The 27,364-nt window shown below is 35.0% G+C and overlaps 2 protein-coding genes across 17 annotated transcripts in view; one reads left to right on the forward strand and one right to left on the reverse strand.

Annotated features, from left to right (window-relative positions):
• Positions 1-1,270: 1,270 nt before the first annotated feature.
• Positions 1,271-1,940, forward strand: LOC128857949 (uncharacterized). The gene is made up of 2 exons (XM_054093810.1): positions 1,271-1,373; positions 1,451-1,940. Exon 2 carries the CDS (start codon positions 1,459-1,461, stop codon positions 1,831-1,833), a length of 375 nt encoding a protein of 124 aa, XP_053949785.1. The 5' UTR covers positions 1,271-1,373; positions 1,451-1,458; the 3' UTR covers positions 1,834-1,940.
• Positions 1,941-23,689: 21,749 nt separating this feature from the next.
• LOC128871750 (TLD domain-containing protein 2) overlaps positions 23,690-27,364 on the reverse strand; it is a 319,890-nt gene continuing 316,215 nt past the window's right edge. For all 16 annotated transcript variants that reach the window (XM_054113786.1, XM_054113785.1, XM_054113783.1 and 13 more), the window contains one exon: positions 23,690-25,451. In XM_054113786.1, coding sequence (XP_053969761.1) covers positions 25,316-25,451 — 136 coding nt within the window. In that variant the 3' untranslated portion in view covers positions 23,690-25,315. The remainder of the gene's footprint in view (positions 25,452-27,364) is intronic.

Raw genomic sequence — 27,364 nt, forward strand, 5'->3', positions numbered from 1 at the left:
AAGTGCAACTAATGCGGCTAACAACTAGACTTAATTTCCACAATTCAAGCAGATTAGGAAAATTTTCGATGTCAACATTGCCGTAAAATGAGAGTTAATGTTTATTGTGAATAAAAACTTTTAAAGAGAAGAACAAGAAAAATTGGATGCAACTAACACGTTCGAAATTACATTAACGGTTTGATCCTTCGGAGCAGTTTAATAATTATTTCTTAGTATAAGGGCAGCTAATACCCGTACTTGTTGTCTGCGGTACATCTTTTGCTGACAAAACTATCCAATAAGTAAATCAGCTGTTCACTAATCCGCGGCAGCAACCTACTGTCACAATACATTTTAATCAGAATTAACTGCACTAGGCTATAAGACGCAAAAGCCCACCTAATGGTTTATCTTCTAGGTAAGGCAACATAAACAAGAGCTTTCCCTTCAATGGCAATGCAATGGGCTGAGTCTAAGTGAGCATCTACTTATATAGCGTAGACTCTATGTATAAGTTATCATATCATACCTGCCCTAATATTTGACCCAGCAGTTAGCATTGCTTTGATCTTTGTTTTTCACACACAAATACGCCGTCTATAAATTCTGCCTAGTAATCATCACGCCATAATATGTCCAGTTATGGGATCCTAACGTGATCATCACCTGCCTAGCAACAAAAAGAGCTATCATAAAAAATCTAAGCTTAGAGCTATGCAATGGTACAGCCAAAATTAAATCGTAACTTGCTCAGTAACAATGAAAAACACCAAATCCCTTTACGGTACCCAGACTCCCAACTAAGAGCATTGCTTAACAACAGCTTAGCAATATGATCGGGTCAGTCAAGCATTACGACAACAACATGATAATGGGCTTGAGTTTGCAATAAACATTAATAGCAACTCCACAATAGAATTGGGTCGGTCAGGCATTGCAGCAACAACTTAACAGTGGGCGTTCGCTAACAGTATCACCAGACACACAAAATCAAGGCATATGACAAAAACAACAACATAGACAGACAAAGGGTATTTAACCCATTTGATCCCATTGTACTCGCTTGAGTACAGAAAAAGCATCTTTTTCGAAACGACGTCAAAAGCCAACGCTTACAAATTTTTAAATGTACTCGCCACTTTATAATACAGAGCAATGTTGAAAAGGAATACACATGTTTCTCCTTCTTTTTTTTTAGTCCCGTTATCCGTTATTCACTTGTCTCTGCGTGTACGTTTGCTATTTTTCTTCTTTTCATGGTTTAGTTTGCAATAAGCTCTCTGTTTGACAAAATCTAAGTTATCACGGAAAAAGTCAGTGTTGAAATATTCATAATACATATAATTTGTATACTTTATAATACGAAAAAAGTTGTGGAAAAGTGCATTTCGGTAGGTTTAAATTCTAGTGTACTCGCATGGGTACAGTGGGAACATTAATATATATTTTGCGTGCATATTTCATGTAGATTTGGTAATGGATGTAAAAAAATTTTACGGAAAGAGGTTTCACAACCTTTCTGCGGCCACCGACTATATTGAATCAAGCGACCGTAGTCACTTCGACTTCGCTATTATACCGCCAAATACCCACTGGGACACAAATGAGGAGGACATTGAAGAGGATAATATATTGCGTGATGATATTCCAAGGGATGTTCCGGGCGAAGTTGACTTATTTTTGAGCAGTGACAGTGACAGTGATGATGATATTCCACTTGCAAGCTTACAAAAAAGGCAAACGTTGTCAAAAGATCTAAATCCAAAATGGAGAAAGAGAATAACAAGTGCAGAAATTCCAGAAACACGTTTTTACGAACAATCCCAACTTGAAGCGTGTTCTTTATGGTAACTAAGAACCCAGTTGAAATTTTTGAAACTATTTTTGACGATGAGGTGGTAAAATTAATAATCGATCAAACGAAAATATGTGCCTTGCAGCATAACAAGTGTGATTTTTGTTTCAATGAGGAGGATCTTAAGAGGATCAGAAAGGAAGTCTCCCATTAGATTCAAGGGTCGTCCTTGATCTTTTGGCAAACATTCCACATCCGACCGATCACATCGTATTTTTCGACAACTTCTTTAAGTCATATGACCTTCTTAGAATTTTGAAAGAACAAGGATTTAAGGCTACTGGGACTGTTCGTGAACGGCGGTCCAAAAAATGCCCTCTGAAAACGAACAAAGAACTACAAAAGAAGCAACGGGGACAGTTTGATTTTATGTAAGTTTATCATAATGATTTATTAGTTGTTTTGTATCAAATGGACTCAGGAATACTTTTTGTGAAGTGGAATGACAATAGCGTTGTGACAGTGGAAACAAACTTTGATAGAATTGAACCTTTACATACCGTCAAACGATGGTCAAGACAAGAGAGGCGCAAGGTGAATGCCCATCAGCCAAAGGTGATAGCGGAATACAACTCAGGAATGGGAGGAGTTGACCTCCACGACCAAGCTTTGAATACTTACTATATAAAGTTTAGAGGAAAGAAATGGTGGTGGCCTCCTTTCACCACAATGATAAGCTCGTGCGTAGTAAACATGGAAGCTTTATAAAATGGCAAGTAAGAGTCAATGCAACTTGTTGCAATACCAACGTGAAATTGTGCGATTTTATTTACGCAATTATAATATCCGTATACATATCTTCAAAACGATCGACAACGGCATCAATAGCTGGTTCCTCATATAACCATTTTCCCAAAAGGATATCGAATCAGCTGAGGTGCAGGGAGTGTCACCAAAGAATTCGATGGATTTGCGAGTTATGTAATGTAGCCCTTTGCGTGGAGAGAGAATGTTTCAAAAACTTCCATACTGCTAACCGAACAAATAACCAAAGAAGTCTTTGAAAGTGTCTTTTTATTTAATACTCCATATTTTCATATACAGGCAATGTATATACATATTATCCCATTGTACTCGATTGGGTACAGCTCAAAAAATGCATTTCTTTGATTTTTTTTCGTGTTTTTCCTTTTTTAGGAGCTTAATTACACTATTTCAATAAACGTTTTATAAACGCATTTAAAAAAAATTGTTTTATATAAGGTTGGGATTTAATGAGTTAAGGTGGCAGCTTAGAATAAGAAGGGAGTCTTTTTCAGTTATTGATTTACAATGATAAGTCGTGGTCGGGACAATTAATTTAGCTCTCGTAAGAACTAAATAAATATATGTAAGAGTACCTAGAATAAAGTTTATTTCTAAAAAAGTAAAAAGTGTTTTAATATAAAGTGAAAAACCTAACTTATACAAACTTTGTAAGATGGCAGCCATCCTCTTCTAACTTACCCCACTCAAGTGGCGAGGTTGTATTGTTATTTCTAATAACTAAAACTATTAAACATTCTTTGCTTTTGAATAATATTCATTCTTTATTTTCAGAAAAAATGTTTAATGATTTTACATTCACATTACAATAGTATATTTAGATGTTTTAATATATGTATGTATGTTTGTATGTATGCCTGTTTGTGGGGATGTAAGTATGTATATGTTTGTTATACAATAGCTAATGTACATTTAGATATATACTCGTATTTGTTAAGTGTTTTGTATTGAGGCGTAGAATGCTCGCTCACAAATGTTCATATGTATTCGTATGTATGTGTTCGTGTGTACGTATATATATTTGTTTGTGTTTATGTACTTATGCATGTATGCAACTGTCTTTTTATACTTTCTTGATTTTATTAATAACTTTTTATATTATAGTTTCGTTATACAATACGTAAACAGATGTATGTATGCGTGTGTGTTTGCTTACATATGTAGATTTTTATGTATGCAGTTTCTGAATGTTTTTTACAATAACAATTTTTATTTAATTTAGTTATTTTTTACATCTTTGTTTACTGGCATTCCCTTTTTTCTTTGTTGTTTTGGTTGGTTTTGTCTTGTTATTTTACGTTCCAAAAGCGGTTGTGTTTGGAATGTATTGACCGACTTTGCTTTTCTAGTAATTCATTTTTCATTTACATCCATTGTATGTATGCGTGTGTGTGTGTGAATTTCAACATTTGCAGGTTTTTCAACAATTTCTTAAATATATTTTTTTATTTACAATTACTTTTTAAAAAAATGCATTCCAATTTTTTTGTGATGCCAATAAATGATTTGAAATCATAAAATAAAATATTTAGAAACACAATGAGGATCTTTAGGTACATACTTATATGAAATAATATTATTTAAAAAGAATAATATTTTTTTATAGTCGAATTTGTTAGTAGCTTTAAGTTCACTGAAAATGGGTTGGCATTAAATAGTTTTTAGAATTTATATACATACACGTACATACATCATTGTGTATATGTATGTATGTATACATGTATGTATGTCTGCTTATTTATTTACATGTATTTTCATTTAGCCATCAGATTTCCTGCTATTTTGCATTGTTACATATTTAGTTTGCATGTTTTTTGGCTGGCTTTACCATTATTTTCTGTTTACTTTTGCTTGGAGAACTTCCGATTTGAAACAGTTTTTATTTCATAATTTTGTGAAATTTACTTTTGTTGAATTTTATTTGTTTAGTTTCTTGTCACTCTTGCCCACTGTTACCTTTAGCATGTTGTGTTTGTTGTTGTTTGCAACTGGTATAAAAATAAATATTGAACTTTCTTCTCTAACTTCCCCACCAACACCCTATTTGTAGTTGTTTGCAATTGTTTTTATTGCTAATAGTTAAAACTACTGCTGTAGAACCACACAGCCGCAGTTCGCAGAAGGTGTGAAATATTCTTATAAGCAATTAAGCAACCTATGTGCAATTCAGTTTGTAGTATTCTGCTTATTTTTTCGCCGATTCTTTGTTGGGAATTCTACTTGTTTTTCTTGGTTGTGTTAATTCTTTTTTTTTTTGTTTTGGTAATTTTTCATTTAACTTAAGTTCCTCTACTGTGTTGGCGGCCACTCTTCCATAACTATTTAATCACAAAAATATATTCTATTAAATTTGTATGTGACTTTGTATGCTACTTAGTAAACGTATGTATGTTGTATATATTTCATATCTTTCTGGGCCTGCATTAAATATCTTGACTCTTCAACTCATTAATATTGAATGAAACACGCGTTTGACTTAATACAGTCCAGTATGTAATATATACATACATATGTATAATTAATTCAAATACATTTTATTATTGGCTTTTTATATTTACTTGTTTTGTGTAATCGTAGCAGGTTCGTACATAAATACTATCCGCTTTTGAGTTTAGAACCCATATACTCACTTGAAATGTGCATGAACACTTAGCTCATTGCCACTGTACTCATCACGGATGTGTTTTCACAAAAGTGCTCACGAGCATTCAATACAATTTTCGTTCAACTGTGAATGAGTAAAAAAGTGAATAATTTCGAACTTATAACCAACTATGTCCAGCTCTTCTGAGTCGCGTGCACGATCAGCTCATCACAATTATTCTATGTGGCTTCAGAAATATGTTCACGAGCAGTAAACATTTCGATTAGCTAAGAGTGAGTCAAAAATGTATGCTGTAATCTTCGTTTTAGACCAATTGCATTGCACACAGGCCATACGAGTACAAACCCTGTACACAATTAACAACTGCCAGTTTACTTTAAATGCTCTCCAAATTATTGTTATAAATATGTAAGAACCCTACATAGTAAATATCTATGTATATACTGCCGCAATTATCTAAATATGTATGTAGATATGCTATAGGTGGTGCGCACAACTATCAAAAACATTTTCAACAATCGGTGCATTCGTATAAAGCAAATACATACACATGGACTGTAGCTTAAAATCTTCTAGCTATTCTCTACTAAGTTAATGGGAAAGAGAATACAACAGTGCAGAATTTTATAAAAAAATACTTCGTATACTTTAAAGTATGATACTTTTCGGTTATACAGTTCAATACGGCGGTAAAATAGATTTTAAATTTTTTTGGCGTGAGGGAACAAAGTGTTTGGCTGGTTGCTATTCTTGTACACATTCATTTATAAAAGTGTACAGAAGCACTTCGAAAGAGGATCACTCAAAAACTACTGCGTCGATATTAATGGTTTTTACACCGTACATGGTGGATGGTTTGTGTTTAACACTAATTTTAGCTAGGTGTTGTCACCGAGTTGGAATCGGGGTAAAACTAATACGGCTATGCAAGATGGCGTTGTGCAATACCAGCAGTGCGTTAGCAATGGGAAGGACATCTCTGAGCCGTTTGAAGGCACACAAAGCTTCCAAAGTGTGACTCGTTGTTGTGTGACTTCTATAACCTGATGCTGGGGGGAAGACCACGCGAACCGCAGAACTAAATCGTTCAGTTCGTAATTACAATTTTTTGCAAAAATGTGCAATTATTGGCGTATGCCGATGATATTGACATTATCGGCCTTAACAGTCCCGCTGTTGGTTCTGTTTTTTCCAAACTGGATAAAATAGCAGAACGAATGGGTCTGGTGGTGAACTTTGATTATCTAGGAACCAGCATTAACACCGATAACAATGTCAGCCGTGAAATCCAACGGAGAATCTCTCTTTTCATCAAGTGCTACTTTGGACTAAGTAGGCAAAATAGGCAAAGTCAACTCTCGACGAACAAAACTAACACTTTATAAGGATCTCATTATGCCTGTCCTATCGTATGGCGCAGAAGCTTGGACGATGGCAATATTTGAGAGAAAGATTCTGCGGAAGGTTTGGACGTTAGCGACTGCACGTATCGTAGGCGATGGATTAATGGGCTGTATGATCTGGGTTTTATGACGACATATACATAGTACAGCGAATAAAGATCCAGCGGCTCCGTTGGCTGGGTCTTCACGCTCGAATGGATACAAACGCCCCGGCTCTGAAAGTACTAGCTGGTGGAATCAAAGGAAGAGGAAGGCAATTTTCAGCTCTCAAACCATAGTTATCGATATCGATAGTTATCATGCAGTTAAAAAAACACCCGATAGAATATGCAAAATAAGACAGTTACCATGCACACCTTCCATATCACACCAATTTTCGAAATTGAAATATAATATATATATTCGAAAAGCGCGTACATACACTTGACTAATAAGGAAAGTTTCTCAAATTTCGTATTGTTGATAATTTCAAAGTAATAAATACAGAAATATGGTGTCGCATGGCGTTTGCTTTTAAATTTTATGCATTATTCGAAATCATTTTAAGGGTAAGACAGTGATCGTAAAAATATGCGTCGGGTTAAATATTCCAGATTTTTTTTTTTATAAAATTCCTTACGGTTATATCTCTATTTCCTCTTTAAAGTGGAGTGACTGCACTAAATTACAATTCATTTGCTAAGGGGCACTATCATTATCCTTTTGTTTAGAAGCGCGATATTCAAAATACGAGCACAATACATACAAAGCGCTAAAGTACGAGCACGCTTATGAATAACTACATAGATCTCTACAATGAATTTATATATGTACATAAATATGTGTGTCGTAACACCTTGTATATAGTATATGCACTTGCAGGCAGGTGCTTTCATGCAAGCACAATTTTATAAATATTTCTGTTTGGTAGATAGACTTTTTTACATTATGGTAATATGGCGGCATGCTTGTCTGTTTGTATGTTTGCATTTGCTGACCTGTACTCGTAAATATGTATGTTAACGTAAAATTCGTATTATATAGTAAATACATACATGCGTTAATAATTAATTATTATAACTGTTTTTTTTTTTTTAATAAACACCAACTACAAAGCTTTTGAGAGATACGCTACTCATGCATACTCGTGCATACTTAAAAATATCTTTCCTTTTGGTCTCTTTGAAAATTCCAGCACCTTTTGGCGCAAATCAATGTACCTAAGCATAAAATCTCAATTCACATGTTTTATAGCAAAATTTCAATCTGACAGCTTTAGCTGTTTCAAACATATGTGTACAAGTACCTATGTATATAATATTACTTAGGCAAAGCATTCTATACTACGTTTTAATGCTTAGTTAATTTTTTTGTTTTTTCTTTTTTGTAAAATATTCGCATACCAAATATGAAATATAATTTTATACAATCTATGCGCGTCTTCTCAAATATTTATTAGTTATTATTTATATTAAGGTCTTTATGCACATGTATATGTATGTATGTATGAATGAAATAATGCATTTTTAATTATTATTATTCGCTTGGAATGATCCAGTCTACAATTTAATTGACAGAAGTTACGATTTGCCGCGCATTAACGTTAGTTTGTGTTATTAGTTTTCTAAGTTTTAGATTTTCACCTTTTGGGCTACACAACACCAAACAACGAAGGAGTATAATTTCACAAACATAAAATATCTATTTAGAGCGACTACGCTTACACATTCAAAACTACAATTGAATACAATTAGGCTAATATTCGAACAATTTTTAGCGTTAATATCTAAATTTCAGCGTTCACAATGTCAATACTACGGCGATTATTCATTAAATACTGGACATTTAGTAGAAGTTTAAAACATACAAATAACTTATGTATACAATTTCTAAATAAATCTAATTAACGGGTTTTGTCAATAGAGTTGTCATACTATAATTTTTATTATTCTGATCAATATCGATTTTTTGTATTCGTGTTCGGAAAAGTTTGAAAAATTCTTATGGATTGCCACTAAGCCATTTAATACCGTACCAATTTATAAAACCCAGGACTTCGGGATTTTCAAATTATTGTTTCGGCATCCCGAAGAAGGCTAATCATGGCGACCACAAACTCAATTCTCCAGTACGGCAGCGAAGTATGGGAAGTTGCCCTAACTGCAAAGTCAAGCGCAAAGCACTGGCGGCTGTGCGACGAACAGTGGCACTCAGAGTTGCCTCGGCCTACCGTTCTGTCTCTGGCGTTGCAGTCTTTGTGATAAGCGGGCAGATACCCGTCGATCTCATGGCCCGGGAATGAATGGGTGCATGGGACTCCAAGAAGAAACAAGATATGCCAAACCAAGCTACGGTGCAAAGCCCATATGACACTGAACCGAGTGGCAGATGGACGGCGAAACTCATTCCATCAATAGGCAAATGGGTCCAAAGGAGCTTCGGGGAAGTGAATTACTTCTTAACTCAGTTCCTCTCATGCCACGGATACTTCCGGAGATACCTATACCGCGTGGGCAAAGTAAGCTGTCCTAAGTGCATATACTGCAAAACGCTGAGCGATGACGTTAAACATACGAGATGCTATGAGGAAGCAGATTGGCGACATCGCGCCGAGCAATATAATCAGTAAAATGCTAGAACGCGAGGACAGTTCGAACGTGGTAAAGATATGCGTCGAGGATGTACTATGAAACAAAGATAGACATCGACACAGTGCAACAAAGTGAAGCCTCTCAGACACAGACGCAAGAAGACGAGCCTATAGCATAAAATCTGCAAATACGGTGGTTTTAATATAGATGCCGTTCTGGGCCCTCCCGAAATTAAGCAGAATGTTGTAGCGGAAAGGGTGTCTCCCCAGAAGGAGAGGAGGTCCACTCAACGCAATAAACGACGGTCATGGTAAGTGCGAGGGCATTTTGAACTCTCACTCACCCACCAAACAAAAAAAAAAGTTCTGGATACCACAACTATACAAACAAAAAATCTGCAGATCAGTAAAATCTTTACTGTTTCAGAAAGTTTGAATATTTAATTGGATTTGGAAAACCTGTATTTATTGTACGGAAGAAAATAAAAATTAATGAATCCTTATTATTAAGAAAGCAGTATTGTTTACTCAGCCGGTTCTATAGAATTTCCCAGTAAGGATGGCCCATTTCACTTCATTTATTTTAAACGAATGTAATTTTTCTTATTTGAAAGACCAATGTTTACGAGTTCTGTTATGCAGAAAATAAAATATCGCTCAGCTAAAATGGTTTGAGAGGATAAATTTTTAATGAATCTGCACCTTCATATCCATACTTTTTTTTGCTTGTGTTCCTTGATAATATTTTCTTTTAGATGACATTTTTAAAAAGAACTAAAGAGCGGTGGTTGAGGCTCGGAAAAAGCTGGGTAATCTCGGGTTAAGGCTCCGATATTAAGTACCTTATTTACTAGTCAGACCAGAAATGCTTAGAAATTAAAGGGTATGACCCGGAGCCAGAGCCAGAGCGTTCAACACTAGAGCAAGAGGAAGGCTGAGAACAAGATGGACCGACGAACTAGAGGACCTCATCAAGATACTTAGGATAACGAACTGGAAAAAAGTCGCAAGCGTTCGAGACGTATGGAGGTCCCACGTGCAGCAGACCAAAGCTCACAAAGAGCTGTAGAGCCAAAAGATGATGATGATGACCTGGAAAATACAAGTTTTTTTGAGGGACTTCATATGATCAATAATTTTCCAGAATACACCTCAGTGGGATAGTTAAATGACAGTAGAGGACTTTAGAATTGAGTTGACTCAAGTAGCAAAGAGTAAAAATGAAAAGAGATATTAAAAAAAAAATAGAATTATCTTCATGGCTATTCACTAACTGATATGACACATGTAAAACTCTTCATACTTAGTTATTCTATGCAAATAATGGAAAATGCTGTATAGGTATGTATTGTATAATGAAATATTTATCAAAGCTGATGAAAATCATAGAAGTAAATTTTTGTGAAAAAAGTTGATATAAAAAAACGCTAACCCTGTAAATTTTTAGGTTACTTGATAGTACTCAGCGATCGATAAAATACTTTAAAATTTCCTACAAAATCTTAGGATTTACTATTTAGAGACATAATTTATCTCGAAAATAAAGCTTTATTGCGTGATCAACACAGTTCTGAGCAAAAAGGGAGTATGCACAGTTGGTTGATTGCTGCCGATATTCAAAGTGTTGAAGTTGAATACGTTTCATAAGTCTTGTTTGCTTTTGGTTTCTTTTTTTGACAATTTGTGCTCGCTTAAAAAGTACGTTTTTGGGGTTATCGATTTTTTAGAGATTAAATGATTTGAAGCTATACGCGTTTTTCTCTATTTTTGGCGTGATTTTTCGATAATTGTAGCAATTTATCATTTATTCCCACATCAAATAGTGATTTTCAACTTCATTGATGAAGCTGAAGAATCTCTTTGTCCTTGCAAAAAACTTTTTGCGGATCTACTTAAATGTGAAAAATGTAAATGCGCCAAAAACATGGTCGCTTAGGCTACGGATTCTTTTTTTAATTAATTAAATATTTAATTTGGGTGTACCGGGTAAGTTGCGTTTTTTTAATGTAAATATTTATTTTTATTTTTGGAGGGTGCAAAAAACTACGAAACTTCACGAACTTCACCATAGACATACATAGTACATATTTATATATGTATATTTTTATATAATATAATGCGCATATTTAATATTATATATACATACAAACATTCTACCATAAGTATAGCATTAGCGTTGCTGATATGAGTTTTGTTTTTACATTAATGCAGTTATACATACAAGCAAATACAGGACATGAGTATGGCCACATAACGCGGATTATAACAATACCTACGACAATTCGGCAATACAACAATACGGCAATACAGCATTAGAACAATACGTACTATAAATTCTGCCACTTTAAGTATACATACATACATATGTTTGTAGGTACTAGGCATTTACTTATTTAATAATTTTTTTATTTTTTTTATCCGATAGCGTTTTTCTTATTTAGTTATTCAATAAAATTTTATAAAAAATTTGATTTTGTTCTTTTCCAAAATTTTGAAATTTGTGTGCGTATTATATTGACATTTTACAGGTTTTCTTCCGTTAAGTGTTATGACATACATGTGTATAGTAAGTATGTATTTTACTGTAGGCAAAATAATGTAAATGAAAATGAGACAAAAATTAAGTGAATAAAATGGATTACGTTACTATTAGATATCGGGTTGTCGACTAATTGTTTTAACACTAAACCTACCATGGACGGGTCAATTGACCCATTTTAAACTTTTTGTCAGAAGTTCTTAGAAATAACATTATTAAATCGTCGTTTGCCTTCACGATTTTTATTAAAAAATACATCGAATGTATTTTTCAAGATTTACTCTTCTCTTGCTAATTATTTTACCGAGAAATATATGTGATCTTAATAATATATATAATATTTTAAAGACGGGTCATTTGACCCACTTTGGTAGGAATAGGAATACATAAAATATCGGTAGGTTTAGTGTTAATATTTGCTCACAAGTGTGTGGGTTTGATATTTTATTATTTTTAATTTTTAGGTACAACATATCTGTGAACTTTGACACACTGATTGACGACTGATTTAACCTCAACAGGATTTGCTTTCGGGTAATAGAAACATTTTATTTGTAAAAGACTCTTTCAAAAAATAAGCCATTTACATGTAGTGCTTGAATTTTCTAAAACTTTCAAAGTGCGGGAAATAATGTTGAAATTGCACTAGCTCCGCCACGTTGAAAAGAAAAAAATGTAAGAACGAAATGGTTGACTTGTCAAATCGAAAATATAAAGAAATTAATTTCAAATAATTTTTAAAATTACTGTAAAGTTCTTAGCGAATTCGGAAAAATCATCAAAATCAGAACATCTAAAAAAATGTAATTGTCAAACTAAAATAAAAATGTATGAATGTACATACGTTAGGGAGACTCACCAAAAAAAAAAGTTGCTACTTTTTATAACAATTACAAAATTTATTATAAAGGGTGATTTTTTAGCTATTATCTTTTTAAACAGTTGGTTTAAACAGCTGACGCACGTTTCGTGTTTTGTTTCACTGTCAAACATCTTCAGTTTGGTCTATAATTTAACCTTGAATCGTCTTACAAACGAACAACGCTTGCAAATCATTGAATTTTATTATAAAAATGCGTGTTCTGTTAAGAAAGTTTAAAGTCGAAAGATTGGGTTCAGCGACGAAGCTCATTTTTGGATCAATGGGTACGTAAATAAGCAGAATTGTCGATTTTGGAGTGAAGATCAACCAGAAGAATTGCAAGAGCTACCAATGTATCCAGAAAAGGTCACAGTTTGGTGCGGTTTATGGGCTGGAGGTATCATTGGACCGTACTTCTTCAAAGAGCGAATCGTAACGTAACTGTGAATGGTGAGCGCTACCGTGAAATGATATCCAACTTTTTTTTGCCCAAAATGCAAGAGCTTGACATGCATGACATGTGGTTTCAGCACGCGTAACAATGGACTTGTTGAGAGGCGAGTTCGGTGAACATTTTATTTCACGTTCGGGACCTGTCAATTGGCTACCCAGATCGTGCGATATAACGCCTTTAGATTAATTTTTGTGGGGCTATGTTAAGGCTCATGTCTATTCAGACAAGCCTGCTTCAATTAACGCATTGGAAGACAACATTAAAGCATTTATATATGAGATACCGGCCGAAACATTGGAAAGAGTATGCCGAAATTGGATTAAGCGAATGGACCATTTGAAGCGCAGTTGCGGTCAACATTTGCTTGAAATAATCTTCAAACATTAAATTATATGGACTGTACTATCGATTTAAATAAAAATTTCATGCATTTTTCTGAATTTTACGCGTGTTTTTTTGAAAAACTTTCCTATAGCTCTTAAAAAATCACCCTTTATTTTAAGACTTTCGCCAAAATATTTCCTAGAAATGCTAAGATTTACATGAGCTGGATGGAGGGACTAATTTAAATATACTTAAAAAATTCATGTTTTCTGTAAATAAAATTAGTTTTTAAAATTAAAAAAAAAATCAGCAATCAAAAAATTCAGTCGGCATAAAAATGTTGATATTTTTTCAACACAATCGGAATAATGAGATTTGTAACTTTTTTTGGAAGATAGGCTTAGAACTAATTTCTAATTCTAATCAGGTTAGGGTTATATTGTACTTATACTTGTATATATGTAGGTATATCCCCTATAATTGGCGCGTACACCTTTTTTGAATATTTGGAGCTCCTCGTCTCGTGCGTGCGTCTTGATGTTGTTCCACAAATGGAGGGACGGCCCTACAGTTTCTAGCCGACTCCGAACGGCAGATATTTTTTATGAGGAGCTTTTCCATGGCAGAAATATACTCGGAGGCTTGCCATTGCCTGCTGAGGGGCAACCGCTATTAGAAAAATGTTTTTCTTCATTTTGGTGTTTCCCGAGATTCGAACCTACGTTCTCTCTGAATACCGAATGGTAATCACGCACCATTTGGCTACGCCATTTGGCTACGGCGGCCGCCAAAATAATAATAATAACAATTTCAAATTTCTTATCTAAATATTTTCTCGAAATATTTTGGCGGAAATCATAATATATAATAAATTTAATAATTTCGGTGGAAAAACAAACCAGCTATTTGTCGTTTATTTGAAAAAGCATGCAGCTTAAAGTACTTTGATTTCAAAACGAAATGTTTCAGTATCATACGCAGTATTCCAATCTCATTTGTGTACCTAAACACCCAGGCATCTAGAGCAAGATAACACAGATGATTTGACTACGAACGATTCCGATTGTTATGGTTATTTGACAAGAAGTTGTTAAAGGTCGGATTTATCCTCAGTCCCGTCCAGGGAAGCCTCAAGTATCTATCCACCCTTGCATACGGGTCATAAATATACTTAGTTAAGGGAATTCAGAAAGTTGCGCAAATTGTGATACCGTTACTCGGCGCTCGGTGAATTTGAAAGCAACAGCGTTGAGCTTACGTAATTGCGGGAGTTTGTTTTGCAAAGTTTTGCAAGTATTTTTATAAGCTTCTTTGTTTAAGTTGGCCAAAGCTAACTTTTAATTTATCATCACAAAACTGATGTTTTTGGCACTCTCTTCTTAGTTTTCCCACACATCTCATTTACAATTCATCACATAGTCGAGAGAATCCAGAAGATGGCGGAAAACTGCTATCCCACTCTTAGTGAGCTTGACAGAACCAGCTGATTTGCTGACGTAAGACATTTGTTTTCATCTTATACAACAGACAGACGGTGGCGTTAATAGGGGTTAACGACTTATTTCAGAATTATCTTGGGAATCAAGTGCAACTAATTCGGATCAACTACTAGATTTAATTTCTGCCGAAAAACGAGAGTTAATATCTATACTGCATGAAAAATAATCAAACTTTTAAAAAGAAAATCAAGCAAATTACATTAATTGTTTTGATATTTCGGAGTAGTTTGAGAAATTGTAATTTGAGGGCAGCTAACATCCGTGTTTTGTGCCTACGGTTCATTTCTTACTGACAAAAATATTCAATAAACAAATCAGCTGTTCACTAATGCACGTAACAACAACCGTCTGTCGCACTACAATTTTAGTCAAAATAACTGCCACGGTATTCCAGATTAACGCCGGCGTCTGTCAATGATATTATTGTTGTATTATTTTTAATTTTTATGCCACGGCAAATTTACGCACATTTCTCCAGTTCAATCTACGTAATCTCATTTTCTATCATTACTGGGGCATACATCGGTATATGTATATATGCACGTGTGAGGGAGAGCGTAAGTCAAGCAGTGCCGCTCACTAATTTGTACTCAAAAATATTTACGGAACATTATTTTGCTTATTAAAAACATTATGCAATCAAAAAAAACGATCCCGTATAAACAAAAAATTTGAAAAAATATTTCCTAATTCATAGTTTATGCTTATCCAGAGTATATCGATAAAAAAAATTTTGTTGACCATTCCACAAAACAGCAAAAAGAATTGTTTGTCATAAGTTTGGAACATGATGCCCGATCTAATGTTGTGATGGGTTCGACGATTGAAGCATCGCATTTTAAGCCCTTTTCATTTCCAAATTCACATCAGTAAAGTTTTGTCATAGCTTCTTAAAGCTAGCAATTCTGATTTTAAGTGAACATTGAAGAACATTTTAAAATTTCTTTTGTATTTCTCTTTCATATAATTTTCACATGTAAATTTTCATAAGTGTATGAATATTTATAGATTTATAACAATTTTTCGAATTCTGATTTCAAGTGAAAATTTGAAATCCATAAAATTTGTAAAGCCTTCCACACTTGAGTTGAAGGTTAAACAGCAGTTTACGATTTTCTTTTGGTTCAAAATACACATTCATACAATGTATGCATGCATGTGCAAATTTCGTGATTGAAGAAAAAATTTCTAGTTGGCTCAACATATGTATATTGCATAGAGTATTCCACACCGTTGTTATTCTCAAGTTGGGAAAATTCTAAACTAATATCATCGTCGGCCCTTCAGACTTCTAATCCGATCGATGTACTTCGTACTTTTTACTACAGTCAAATGTACTATGCAATATTTTATACTGCTCTTTACGTTAAGTTTTCCTTAACTGATCCGAAAAAATAGAAAAAGTTAGTCGTCTCAATACTTTTATTGACTAAATTACCTCAACCATACCAAATTCCCTGTTTGCAGAAAAGTTAAATTTCAGTCAATAAAATTGATTAGCTGAAATAATACACCATCAACGCTTTGCATATTCAGCTCAAATTTTCGCATTACTTTCATACTTTTTTGTTTCTAAGCTCCTGTACTTTTTGTGCTACTAAATAGTTGGCCACATTCCGTAAGCCTCAAGTTACATGAACATCACTGACAGCAGCAACAGATAATGTATGCCTAAAAGTATGCGGTTGATTATAACTGTTGTTCAAGAAACTTATCAACTACATGAGATAAACTATATTTACGCGCTACATTGCTTGTCTGTTTATATACTAAAAAAAAAAAAAATAATAATTGGCGCGTACACTTCTGTTAGGGGCTTGGCCGAGCTCCTCCTCCTATTTGTGGTGTGCATCTTGATGTTGTTCCACAAATGGAGGGACCTATAATTTCAACCCGACTCCGAACGGCAGATAGTTTTATGAGGAGCTTTTTCATGGCATAAATACACTCGGAGGTTTGCCATTGCGTGCCGAGGGGCGACCGCTATTAGAAAAATGTTTTTCTTAATTTTGGTGTTTCACAGAGATTCGAACCTACGTTCTCTCTGTGAATTCCGAATGGTAGTCACGCACCAACCCATTCGGCTACGGCGGTCGCCATTTTTATATACTGCAGCTGTCTAATTCTCAAGTGTCAAGTATACCTCACGTACGACGTCATTTGCAACAAATAAATCTTCTGATAATGTGATTATTTTGCGCCACCTTGTGTCTTATGAACAAATACATAAACACATTCAATGTATTACACCGTGCGCCAGTTAGTTTTACACACACAAAAAGCGATATACATGCGAAGCAGGTTGCGAATTATTGTAAAACTTTCTCGTTGATGTTAGGATTTTATTTTAAATGACTTTGGTCACTTCTTAAAAAATATCCTGACGACAGGGAGAAAACGCAGTTTTAGTATATTTGACCTCTCCGAGAAAAATTTCTCGCTTTTTGTCCTACGATGCCTTGGAGCAGGTTGTTGAATACGGTGCGTAAACGTGACATGTAAAACTGAGGCATATTTCTAGGGGCCTTTGAAGTTTAAGTTTTCATACAAAGTTTCGCATTTTGCATTGACGACTATTGTCCATATTTTCATTTTCCATCCTCATTTTATCCTATTTCCACCACGACTAGTTGACAAGACAATTATTTTTACAAAAAAGATCATTTACTTCAGTAAGTTTTATTAGGAAAGCACAAAAATAATTATTTAAATTACACTGATGGATTAGAATTACCTTTAAATTTATCAAATGCCCTTTTGCACAATTTTTACATCATTTTGACTCCCTAAGGTGGGAAATACGTGAAGAAAAAGTTGGCACCCATATTTGTTTTGTGACATGAATTTTATATATTATTTTATACAAAAATCTGAGATCCTAATAAAAGATGGCGCAAAACTTTCTTTTTGAATGATGGAAATATTTATTTGACCTTTACGCGTTCCATTGTTTGTCTGCTTGTATACCGCAGCTGTCTACTTTACAAGTGTCAAATATGATTGACATACGACATGCCAAAAATTATAAATCGTCTGATGAGGTGATGTATGTAGGCGAATCCGCGTGCATATGTGTAGGTATATATAAATGGCTCGCCCACCGTTTTGGGTGTTTGGCCGAGGTCTCCCTCCAATTTGTGGCGCGCGTCTTGATGTTGGTCCACAAATGGAGGACCTACAGTTTTGAGCCGACTCCAAAGGGAAAATGTTTTTTTGAGGAGCTTTGTCATGCCTGAATATAAATTTGTATATTTAACAGCATGTTTTGATGACATATTAGTTGCATTTATAGTGTGTAGCCAAGTAAAAGTGACAATGAGCTACGTGGTCTTCACGATCTTCCGTATATTGCGCTGCTTTTGCCCAATCCGTAGGATTCTTTAGGCACGCCGTGTATTATGTACATATAAGGTGCGCAATCCCTATCTTGATGAGTCCCAGCGAAACAAAAATAACCGCGAAAACACTGCTTCACCAATTCAATAAAAATCAAATTCAATCAAGGTTTGACGTATTTCGATGTGCTTGGCGATTTTTCCTATCGAAAAATGTACGTAAAATAAATCCGTTCTCATGCCTCACACCGCATTCACCTTTGTCATTTGACTGTTTCCAAAATTAAAAATACCAGTGAACGAACGGAAATTTGCATCAATCAAAGCCTGATTAGCTCAACGGCTATACCAAAAAGTGCATATCAAAAATGCTTAGAGGATTAAAGAACTTTATGACGCAACTGTATTATATCGGAATGTAGGATAACTTTAAAGGGAGAAAAATAGGTGTTGATAATAAATACTTTCGTATTCTAAGAAACCAGTTTCATATAATGTGAAAAATGATGTTTTTTTGCATATACAAATTTGAATATAAATACATACATAATAATAATAAATCAGAATTTAGCCATTCTCGTGAGACCTATTAAAGACGGCAATCGTAATGCAGAGCGATTGCAAATATTGAATCTTTAAAAATTTAGCTCCTCTGACATAAACGAACCGTACAGTAGAAGGTTTTTCATTGCTTTTCGGGGGCCGCCGCTAATAAAAAAACTTGATCTCCGAAGGGGAAACTAATGGGGACCGAGTGGTGGCCGCCGGAAGTAAGAGTCATGTTTGTATGCATATTGCATATAAAAATATTTGCATACATTTAGGGTGTGTTTGAGCGTCAATACTCTTACTTTATAAGAAAGCGAAAATTTTAGCAGCATCTCTCAACAAAATAGTAAGTAAAGTTTTGAAATAAATGCTCCTTACATGTTTAATACAGTTGTTTTTATGAATTCTTTAGAAAAATGAAGCTCGACTGTAACGTTAAAGATGAATTAGGTTTAAAGAGAAAAGTACGAAATATTTAAGTCTTTATCTCATCTGCCATTAAAAAGGGCAAACATTTCGATACTTCTTCTGAACGCCGAATAAAAGACTTTGCTAGGAACAATGTCAGAATTTTCGCCAGTTAAAAAGTTATACTTTTGTTTTTGCCAGAATTTCATATGGAACGAGATACTTTAAAAAATCGTGGAAAATATCTGTTTTGATTGCAACTGGATAAAGACCACGTTTTTTTTCTAAAGGCAGTCACCCCTCGGCAGGCCATGGCTGCTGTATTATTGCCATGAAAAAGCTCCTTATAAAAACCATCTGCCGTTCGGAGGCGGCATAAAACTATAAGCACAACCATTTGTGGAAAAACACAAAGACATCAGAAATTGGAGGACGAGCTCTACCACACACGTAACAGTGTATTTATAAGTGTAGAATAGGGTGTGTTCGCGCACTCACTAATTGCTAAAATATTGCGACTCTGTTTCTTTTTTGCTAGTCTGTTGCTGATAGCTGCTGATATTGCTACGATATTGCACAGGTTATTTCGGGCCGAGCGTGTTGTTTGAAAATATGGATGTTGTTTTTGTTGTTCCTGTAGTAGCATAAACATTGCCCATACATGTATAGGAAATGTTGCTGGAGTGACAGTCCTTGGCCGGATACAACTGCGGGTCGTTCCGGTAACGTAGAACCGATTATTGTGAGAAAATCATTATCAATAATTTCGTTTAATACGAAATTAATTTTGCGTTAAATACAATAAATCGAGAATATTAGACTTCAGAGCAGTAAATGAAAACTTACTGTTCCTCTTCCATTTCAACTTCGCACTGAAAACTTACACTGATTGGCTTGAATTGGCTTTTACCAGGTAATGGCTATGATATTGTCAACATTTTACTGACAGAATGCGTGACGTTACCATTGTTGTGTGTGATAGAACGTGATGCTATCTCACAACACTACCTCAATTATTACAACTCCAACACACTCATGACACACACATGAAGCCTTCGAAGCTTAAAATGTCCATGTTCCTATTGGAAAAGCCTTACAACCTCAAAATAACTGAATGATTTGTGAAGGTAAAGAGTAATTATTGGGTTGGGCAATAAGTTCCTTTATTTTACGACGATTTGTTTCCTGCTGGGCAAAGGAAGCATTCGATAGAACTCTTTCTGCTCTGCAAAACTATGTTAATGGTACTTTTGAGTTATTTTACTTTTTATTAGTTTTGAGGCTTAGAAATGGAATACCCACGATACAAAATTCAACATTTTCGACACTTGCCCTTCTTTGCTTTTCATCGAGGTCAAAAATCTGCCGAAGCAGCCCGGGACATTTGTGACGTGTATGGAAAAGGTGTCATAAACATGTGTACAGTCCGGAAATGGTTTGTAAAGTTCAAAAATAGCGACTTTGACCTCGATGACACGTCCCACAGTGTAAAGCGTTCTGAATCCGATGAAGAACGTTCCAAATCATTCTCCAAGAAGAACGGTCGCCAAACCAATCGTGAATTAGCGGAAAAAATGAACTGCGATCATAAAATGATTCTCAATTACCTTCATTCAATGAGATTTACTGAAAAATTGGAAGCCTCACGAGGTCAATGAAAATAACAAAGAAAGTCACCTTTAAATTGCTTCTCAGCATCTCGCCCGCCATCGAGCAACACGCGGTTATAAACAGCGCATGGAGCACTGGGAAATGCTTTGCCCAGGTACCCCACGTGAATGAGGCTATTCGACTGAAAAGACCTGATCGATATGGTCAGACCATACTCCTTCACGACAACGCCAGGCCCCATGTTGCACAAGTCGTCAAAGCCGCACTCCAAGAGCTCGAATAGGAGGTCCTTCAGCATCCGCCCTATTCTCCGAACCTTGCACCGAATGATTACCATCTTTTCCGCTCCTTCATATGGTTTGACAGGGAGTGCATAACAGAGAGGTCCTTAAAAACTGGCTCAACCACTTTTTTGACATCAGGCGGTTTTTGGCGGATCGGCATCAGAGGTTGGAAGAGGCGAATATATAATTGATTAACTTATTTATATAATTATTGTTTTCTGTTTAAATAAAAATCATTATTCCCCATCCTAATATTTGCAATTATGGTATTGCTCCACAAATTCGGCTCTTTCTTTAGTTTTCGCCTTCATACTAACCAAGGAACGTGTGAAATGCATGAAATTAAAGAAAAACGAAATAAAAGAAATTGTGTTTGTATTTGTTTGAATTTGTGTTTTTGTAATTGTTTTTGTTTGTAAATAATGTATTTTTGAATTTTTCATTTACTCATTCACATAATAATTGTTGGATATACTCATTATTGCGGTTAGCGATTTGAGTTTTTTGTTTGTTTGTTTGTTTTCCTATTGTTGATTTAAGTTATTGTATATTTTTCATAATTCTACTCCTTGTTTGTAATTATTGGACGACGAATAATTAATTAAACATGAACGTCGTATTAAATCACTACAAATTAATATTAAGCAGAAAATAAGTAAACAAACAAAAATACAAGACGACAATTTTCAAAATTTGCACGTTAATAACAATTAAATAATAATAATAATAGTTACAGTTATAATAAAGATACAAATTAGTTTAATTATGTGTATTTCGCTCATTAACTTAAAACCTAGTGTAACTACTACGCAATCTACACGCCTTTTTAACAGCTGGCTCACAATTTTTATTTATTTTTTTTGTAAAGATTTTGTTATTGCAACATTTCTATTTACATTTTTTTATAATTCATTTCATTGTTACCACCAAAAATAAGCTTCCTGTGTCATATGTATGTATGTAAGTGTATGTATGTTCTGTCTTCTCAAAGCTCTGGATGCAACAGCAAATATTACGTCTCTGCTCTGGGTCTCTAAATAACCATTTATATATATACATATATATACCATTTTAAATATTCTTTATTTTGTATTAACTCTAAAATAATTGGGTTACAGTTGGGTTGGGTCAATTTAAAAGTGTTTGAATTTGAGTTACACAAACCCCCTGGTACTCAGCTGAAGAACGAATTAATTCCACAGAAATTCGAAACGCGCTATTTGCTGCGTTGCGTATGACGGTTTTACCGCTTCTCATGTTTATTTAATAGGTCTATTTATAAGTTCGTGCGGTTTTACAACAGATGGCGTAACTTGATTATTATTCCATCGATCCACATTTCCAAACATTCATTGGAGAGCTACTGTCGTAAGGCACAAACGTCAGTATAAGTTTTTTATTTGAAGCGTAAACAACAATATTTTTACCACACTTGAAAATGTCGAATTTCGTGCCAAATAATGTGTTTTTGCGGGGAATTCTTCTTCATTATTTTAATATGAAGAAAAAAGCAGCCGAAAGTCATCGTATCTTGGTGGAAGTTTATGGTGAGCATGCTCTATCTGAGCGAACGTGCCAGAAGTGGTTTGCACGCTTTAAAAGTGGTGATTTTGGCTTGGAAGACGAAGAACGCGAGGGTGCGCCGCCAAAGTTCATGGATACCGAATTGGAGGAATTGCTCGATCAAGATCCGGCTCAAACGCAAGAAGAGGTTGCAAAAACTTTGGGAGTTGATCAATCAACCATTTCCAAACGTTTAAAAGCCATGGGAATGATCCGAAAGGTAGGCCATTGGGTGCCGTATGAATTGAAGCCAAGAGACGTTGAACGCCGTTTTATGGCATGCGAACAACTGCTTCAACGGCACAAAAGAAAGGGTTTTTTGCATCGAATTGTGACTGGCGATGAAAAGTGGGTCCATTACGACAATCCAAAACGTCGGGCAACGTATGGATACCCTGGCCATGCTTCAACATCGACGTCGGCGCAGAATATTCATGGCCTGAAGGTTATGCTGTGTATCTGGTGGGACCAGCTGGGTGTTGTGTATTATGAGCTACTGAAACCGAATGAAACGATTACGGGGGATGTCTACCGACGACAATTGATGCGTTTGAGCCGAGCACTGCGAGAAAAACGGCCGCAATACGCCGATAGACACGACAAAGTTATTTTGCAACATGACAATGCTCGGCCACATGTTGCACAAGTGGTCAAAACATACTTAGAAACGCTCAAATGGGATGTCCTACCCCACCCGCCGTATAGTCCAGACCTTGCGCCATCCGATTACTATCTCTTCCGATCGATGCAACATGGCCTGGCTGACCAGCACTTCCGTAATTACGATGAAGTCAAAAAATGGATCGATTCGTGGATTGCGGCAAAACCGACCGAATTTTTCACAAAGGGAATCCGTGAATTGCCAGAAAGATGGGAAAAAGTAGTAGTAAGCGATGGACAATATTTTGAATATTAAATTTGTAACCATTTTACGTCAATAAAGTTTCAAATTTCGAAAAAAAACCGCACGAACTTATTCATAGTCCTATTACTTATTTAATTTTTTATGTTGTACACTTTCTTCGACACATTCTTAATTAGTTAGAATCCCAATGATAATTAAACACTTTTTCATTCAACAATTTACTACAGCTCTTTGTGGAGCTTTACTCAATTTTATTTCAAAATATTTTTAATACTATTCCTCTTGCGCACAATTCAATAAAAAAATTCTGCGCTGCACAATTCGCAACAATAATTTGATTAAATACATTTTTAAACTAAATAGTCGCTCTCTTCAAAACAATATTTGCCTATTTACATTTTTTTATAATTCATTTCATTGTTACCACCAAAAATAAGCTTCCTGTGTCATATGTATGTATGTAAGTGTATGTATGTTCTGTCTTCTCAAAGCTCTGGATGCAACAGCAAATATTACGTCTCTGCTCTGGGTCTCTAAATAACCATTTATATATATACATATATATACCATTTTAAATATTCTTTATTTTGTATTAACTCTAAAATAATTGGGTTACAGTTGGGTTGGGTCAATTTAAAAGTGTTTGAATTTGAGTTACACAAACCCCCTGGTACTCAGCTGAAGAACGAATTAATTCCACAGAAATTCGAAACGCGCTATTTGCTGCGTTGCGTATGACGGTTTTACCGCTTCTCATGTTTATTTACTTATTTAATTTTTTATGTTGTACACTTTCTTCGACACATTCTTAATTAGTTAGAATCCCAATGATAATTAAACACTTTTTCATTCAACAATTTACTACAGCTCTTTGTGGAGCTTTACTCAATTTTATTTCAAAATATTTTTAATACTATTCCTCTTGCGCACAATTCAATAAAAAAATTCTGCGCTGCACAATTCGCAACAATAATTTGATTAAATACATTTTTAAACTAAATAGTCGCTCTCTTCAAAACAATATTTGCCTATCAAATCTCGGCCTCGTAAAGCAGATTTCCCCTGCGTGCAAGCAAAATACAATTCAAGCTAATTCTTTGCGAATTTGCGTCACAGTTAATCTACCTAGAGAAGGGCTTTTACGAACTATTGTAGAGCAATCGATTTTTGAAAAGTCGACCTTTACATTTTTCTTGTAGCCTTAAAATGGAACAACTTAAATCAAGTAATGACACTGCATTTATGTAAATATGAATGTACACGATTCGCATAAAATAATTTCTATGTCTATGATATATGTTAAAGTTGTATGTGTATGTGTATAATTGTATGCATTGCATTTTTTCTTCTCCTCTAGGGATTATGTGTGTTTACATGTGTGATTTTAAGGCTATCGTTATATGTTGCGTTACATGTATGGGTGAAAAATGTTCTTCACACACATGAAATTTATCATTATGTATAAAAATAATAACAATTCCTTCTTCTTTTATCTAAACAACTTGCTCATCATCAGCACTTATTAAATAATTATAATATTACTAGGTTATATATATAATTGTATTTAGGTATTTATTATTTATTGCAGATACGAATTATTGCCCTCGCCGCAGCGTGCCACAGTTGCCGCTCGCTGCGTATTAATGGCTGCTTGTGTTTTCAATTCTGCTGCTCCACTTTGAGAAGTTTCACTTAGGTTCTGTTTTTGTATTTGCTTAAACTTTTGTTATAATGGGTGATACACAAAGATAATTGTGGCTTGCTTGCTTGTTTGTTTGCCTTTATAGTTGTTTTCTAATTAATATAGTTTTAGTTACTTTTCTAATATTTCTACTAGAAAATTTTAAACAAATGCCCAGCATTCGAGTGTTTTGATAACAAAGTCTTCTTGCGGTGCGAGTGGCTCATTCCCGTATGTGCTGCAGGATTGTGATCGTCCCTGATTAAGGTCACCGTCCAGCCAAAGACCAAATCGACCACTAGAAGGAGAGAAGATGTAACAAAAAAAGGATTAATATGTGAGCGGATTTTAACAACATAAATCTGGTAAGACTAAATTGAGCTGATGGAAATCATGCAAATCAATAAAATAAATAAATAATTGGCTCATACACTTCTGTTAGGTGTTTGACAGAGCTTCTCCTCCTATTTGTGGCGTGCGTCTTGATGTTCCACAATTGGAGAGACCTACAATTTTAAGCCGACTTCGAACGGCAAATGGGTTTTTTATGAAGACTTTTTCCATGGCAGAAATACACTTGAAGGTTTTTCATTGCCTGCCGAGGGACGATCGCGATTAGAAAAAAAAAAATTTTTCTATCATTCATATAAATCAATAGATCCACGTTTTATGCAATATTTGCAGTTATTGTTGTTGTTGTTATAGCGGTTCACAAAACCCTGCCTTTTGCGTTGAAGCAATCAGCCGTAAGTTATCTCACTTAACGGTAAGTCCAGGAAACAGACTGTTTCGACAGGATGGAACCAAAGAGAAAGGGTATTAGATGACTCGATGCATCACTCGCTTTTGATGTGTCTTTAACAAATATAGGGTTATTCAATAGGTGCGCTTCAACTTTTTTCCGATAGGGAGGGCGAACGACGCAATATTTTTTATTTTTCGCTTGTCATTTGTAAACTTCATTAGTATACATTTCATCATGGAACGCTACACACTTGAGCAACGATTGCAAATCGTGCAAATTTTGTATGAAAATAATCGTTCTGTTGCTGTTACTTTAAGAGCATTACGGCCATTTTACGGTCCATTTAACAAGCCGTCCCGTTTTGGGGTTATGTGAAGTCATTGGTCTACAGTAACAAGCCGGCGACGATTTGTGAGCTCAGAGCCAATATTGAACGCGAAATTGCTGGAATTTCGGCCGATTTATGCAAAAGAGTGGTCGAAAATTGGGTTCAACGATTGGACTTCGTAAAATGTGCACGCGGTGGTCATGCAAAAGAAATCGAATTTCATACTTAAATGTATATGTTCAAACTCGATAATAAAAAAAAAATTAGTTAAAAAAGTCAAACCGTTTGTGTTTTATTCAAAAAAGTTCAAAAGTTTAAGCCCTCTTACTGAAAAACCCTTTATTGTAGCAAATTTGGGGTTAAATGACTCAAAGCTCACTGTTCCTTGGGTGGATTCTCGGCAAGAGACTGACTCTTATGGGGAAGAGTTCAGTTGTTGTACGCACGCAGTGTACGCTTTCAATTAATCACTACAAAAGTCATAGGCAGCTGTTTTGCTTCAAACAGGCGAATAAAAATATGAAATGCAGCTCGCTTAAACATTCTCATATGCTTTCAAAGAAATTTTCCCGAGAATGCTTTCGCATGAGTAACCGCAATAACAACTCAAAGCTAAAGCGATTCTCAAATTCATATTTTAGACGGAGTTGGAATTACCTCGCAAACGAGATTCGTTTGGACACGACCTAGTCGCTGAATTATGCAAATCACATTCTAGCACTCAACGCTATGACATAAAACACTAAGGGATTATGGCGTAATAATTGCCATTCTCGATTCACTTTTCTCCTCGCTACAAAATTCCGCTCCTCGCCAAGCGAAAAATTTGTTTGTAAAACAACAGTTTGGTGATTATCAAGCGTGTTTATATTTGTCGTTGAATATAATTGTCGTTCTACTAATCCCTTGCTACACAATATTTTGCATCCATCAAGGTGAAGCCACCTGGTGAATACGGCAAACTCGAAAATATCCTATTTGGGTATCAATCAATCAGTTCTATCAGCATGCTCTCAGATCCGAAGCAGATTATGCCATTAAAGAAGTAGTAGGCATTATCGATGCTCTTGGTTTGGTACTAACCAAATTTTTCACTCTTTTTGGTATTTCTATATTCGTGTACCTAGCATAGATTAAT

The sequence above is a fragment of the Anastrepha ludens genome, chromosome 2 (assembly GCF_028408465.1).
Source record: "Anastrepha ludens isolate Willacy chromosome 2, idAnaLude1.1, whole genome shotgun sequence".
NCBI classification, from domain to species: domain Eukaryota; kingdom Metazoa; phylum Arthropoda; class Insecta; order Diptera; family Tephritidae; genus Anastrepha; species Anastrepha ludens.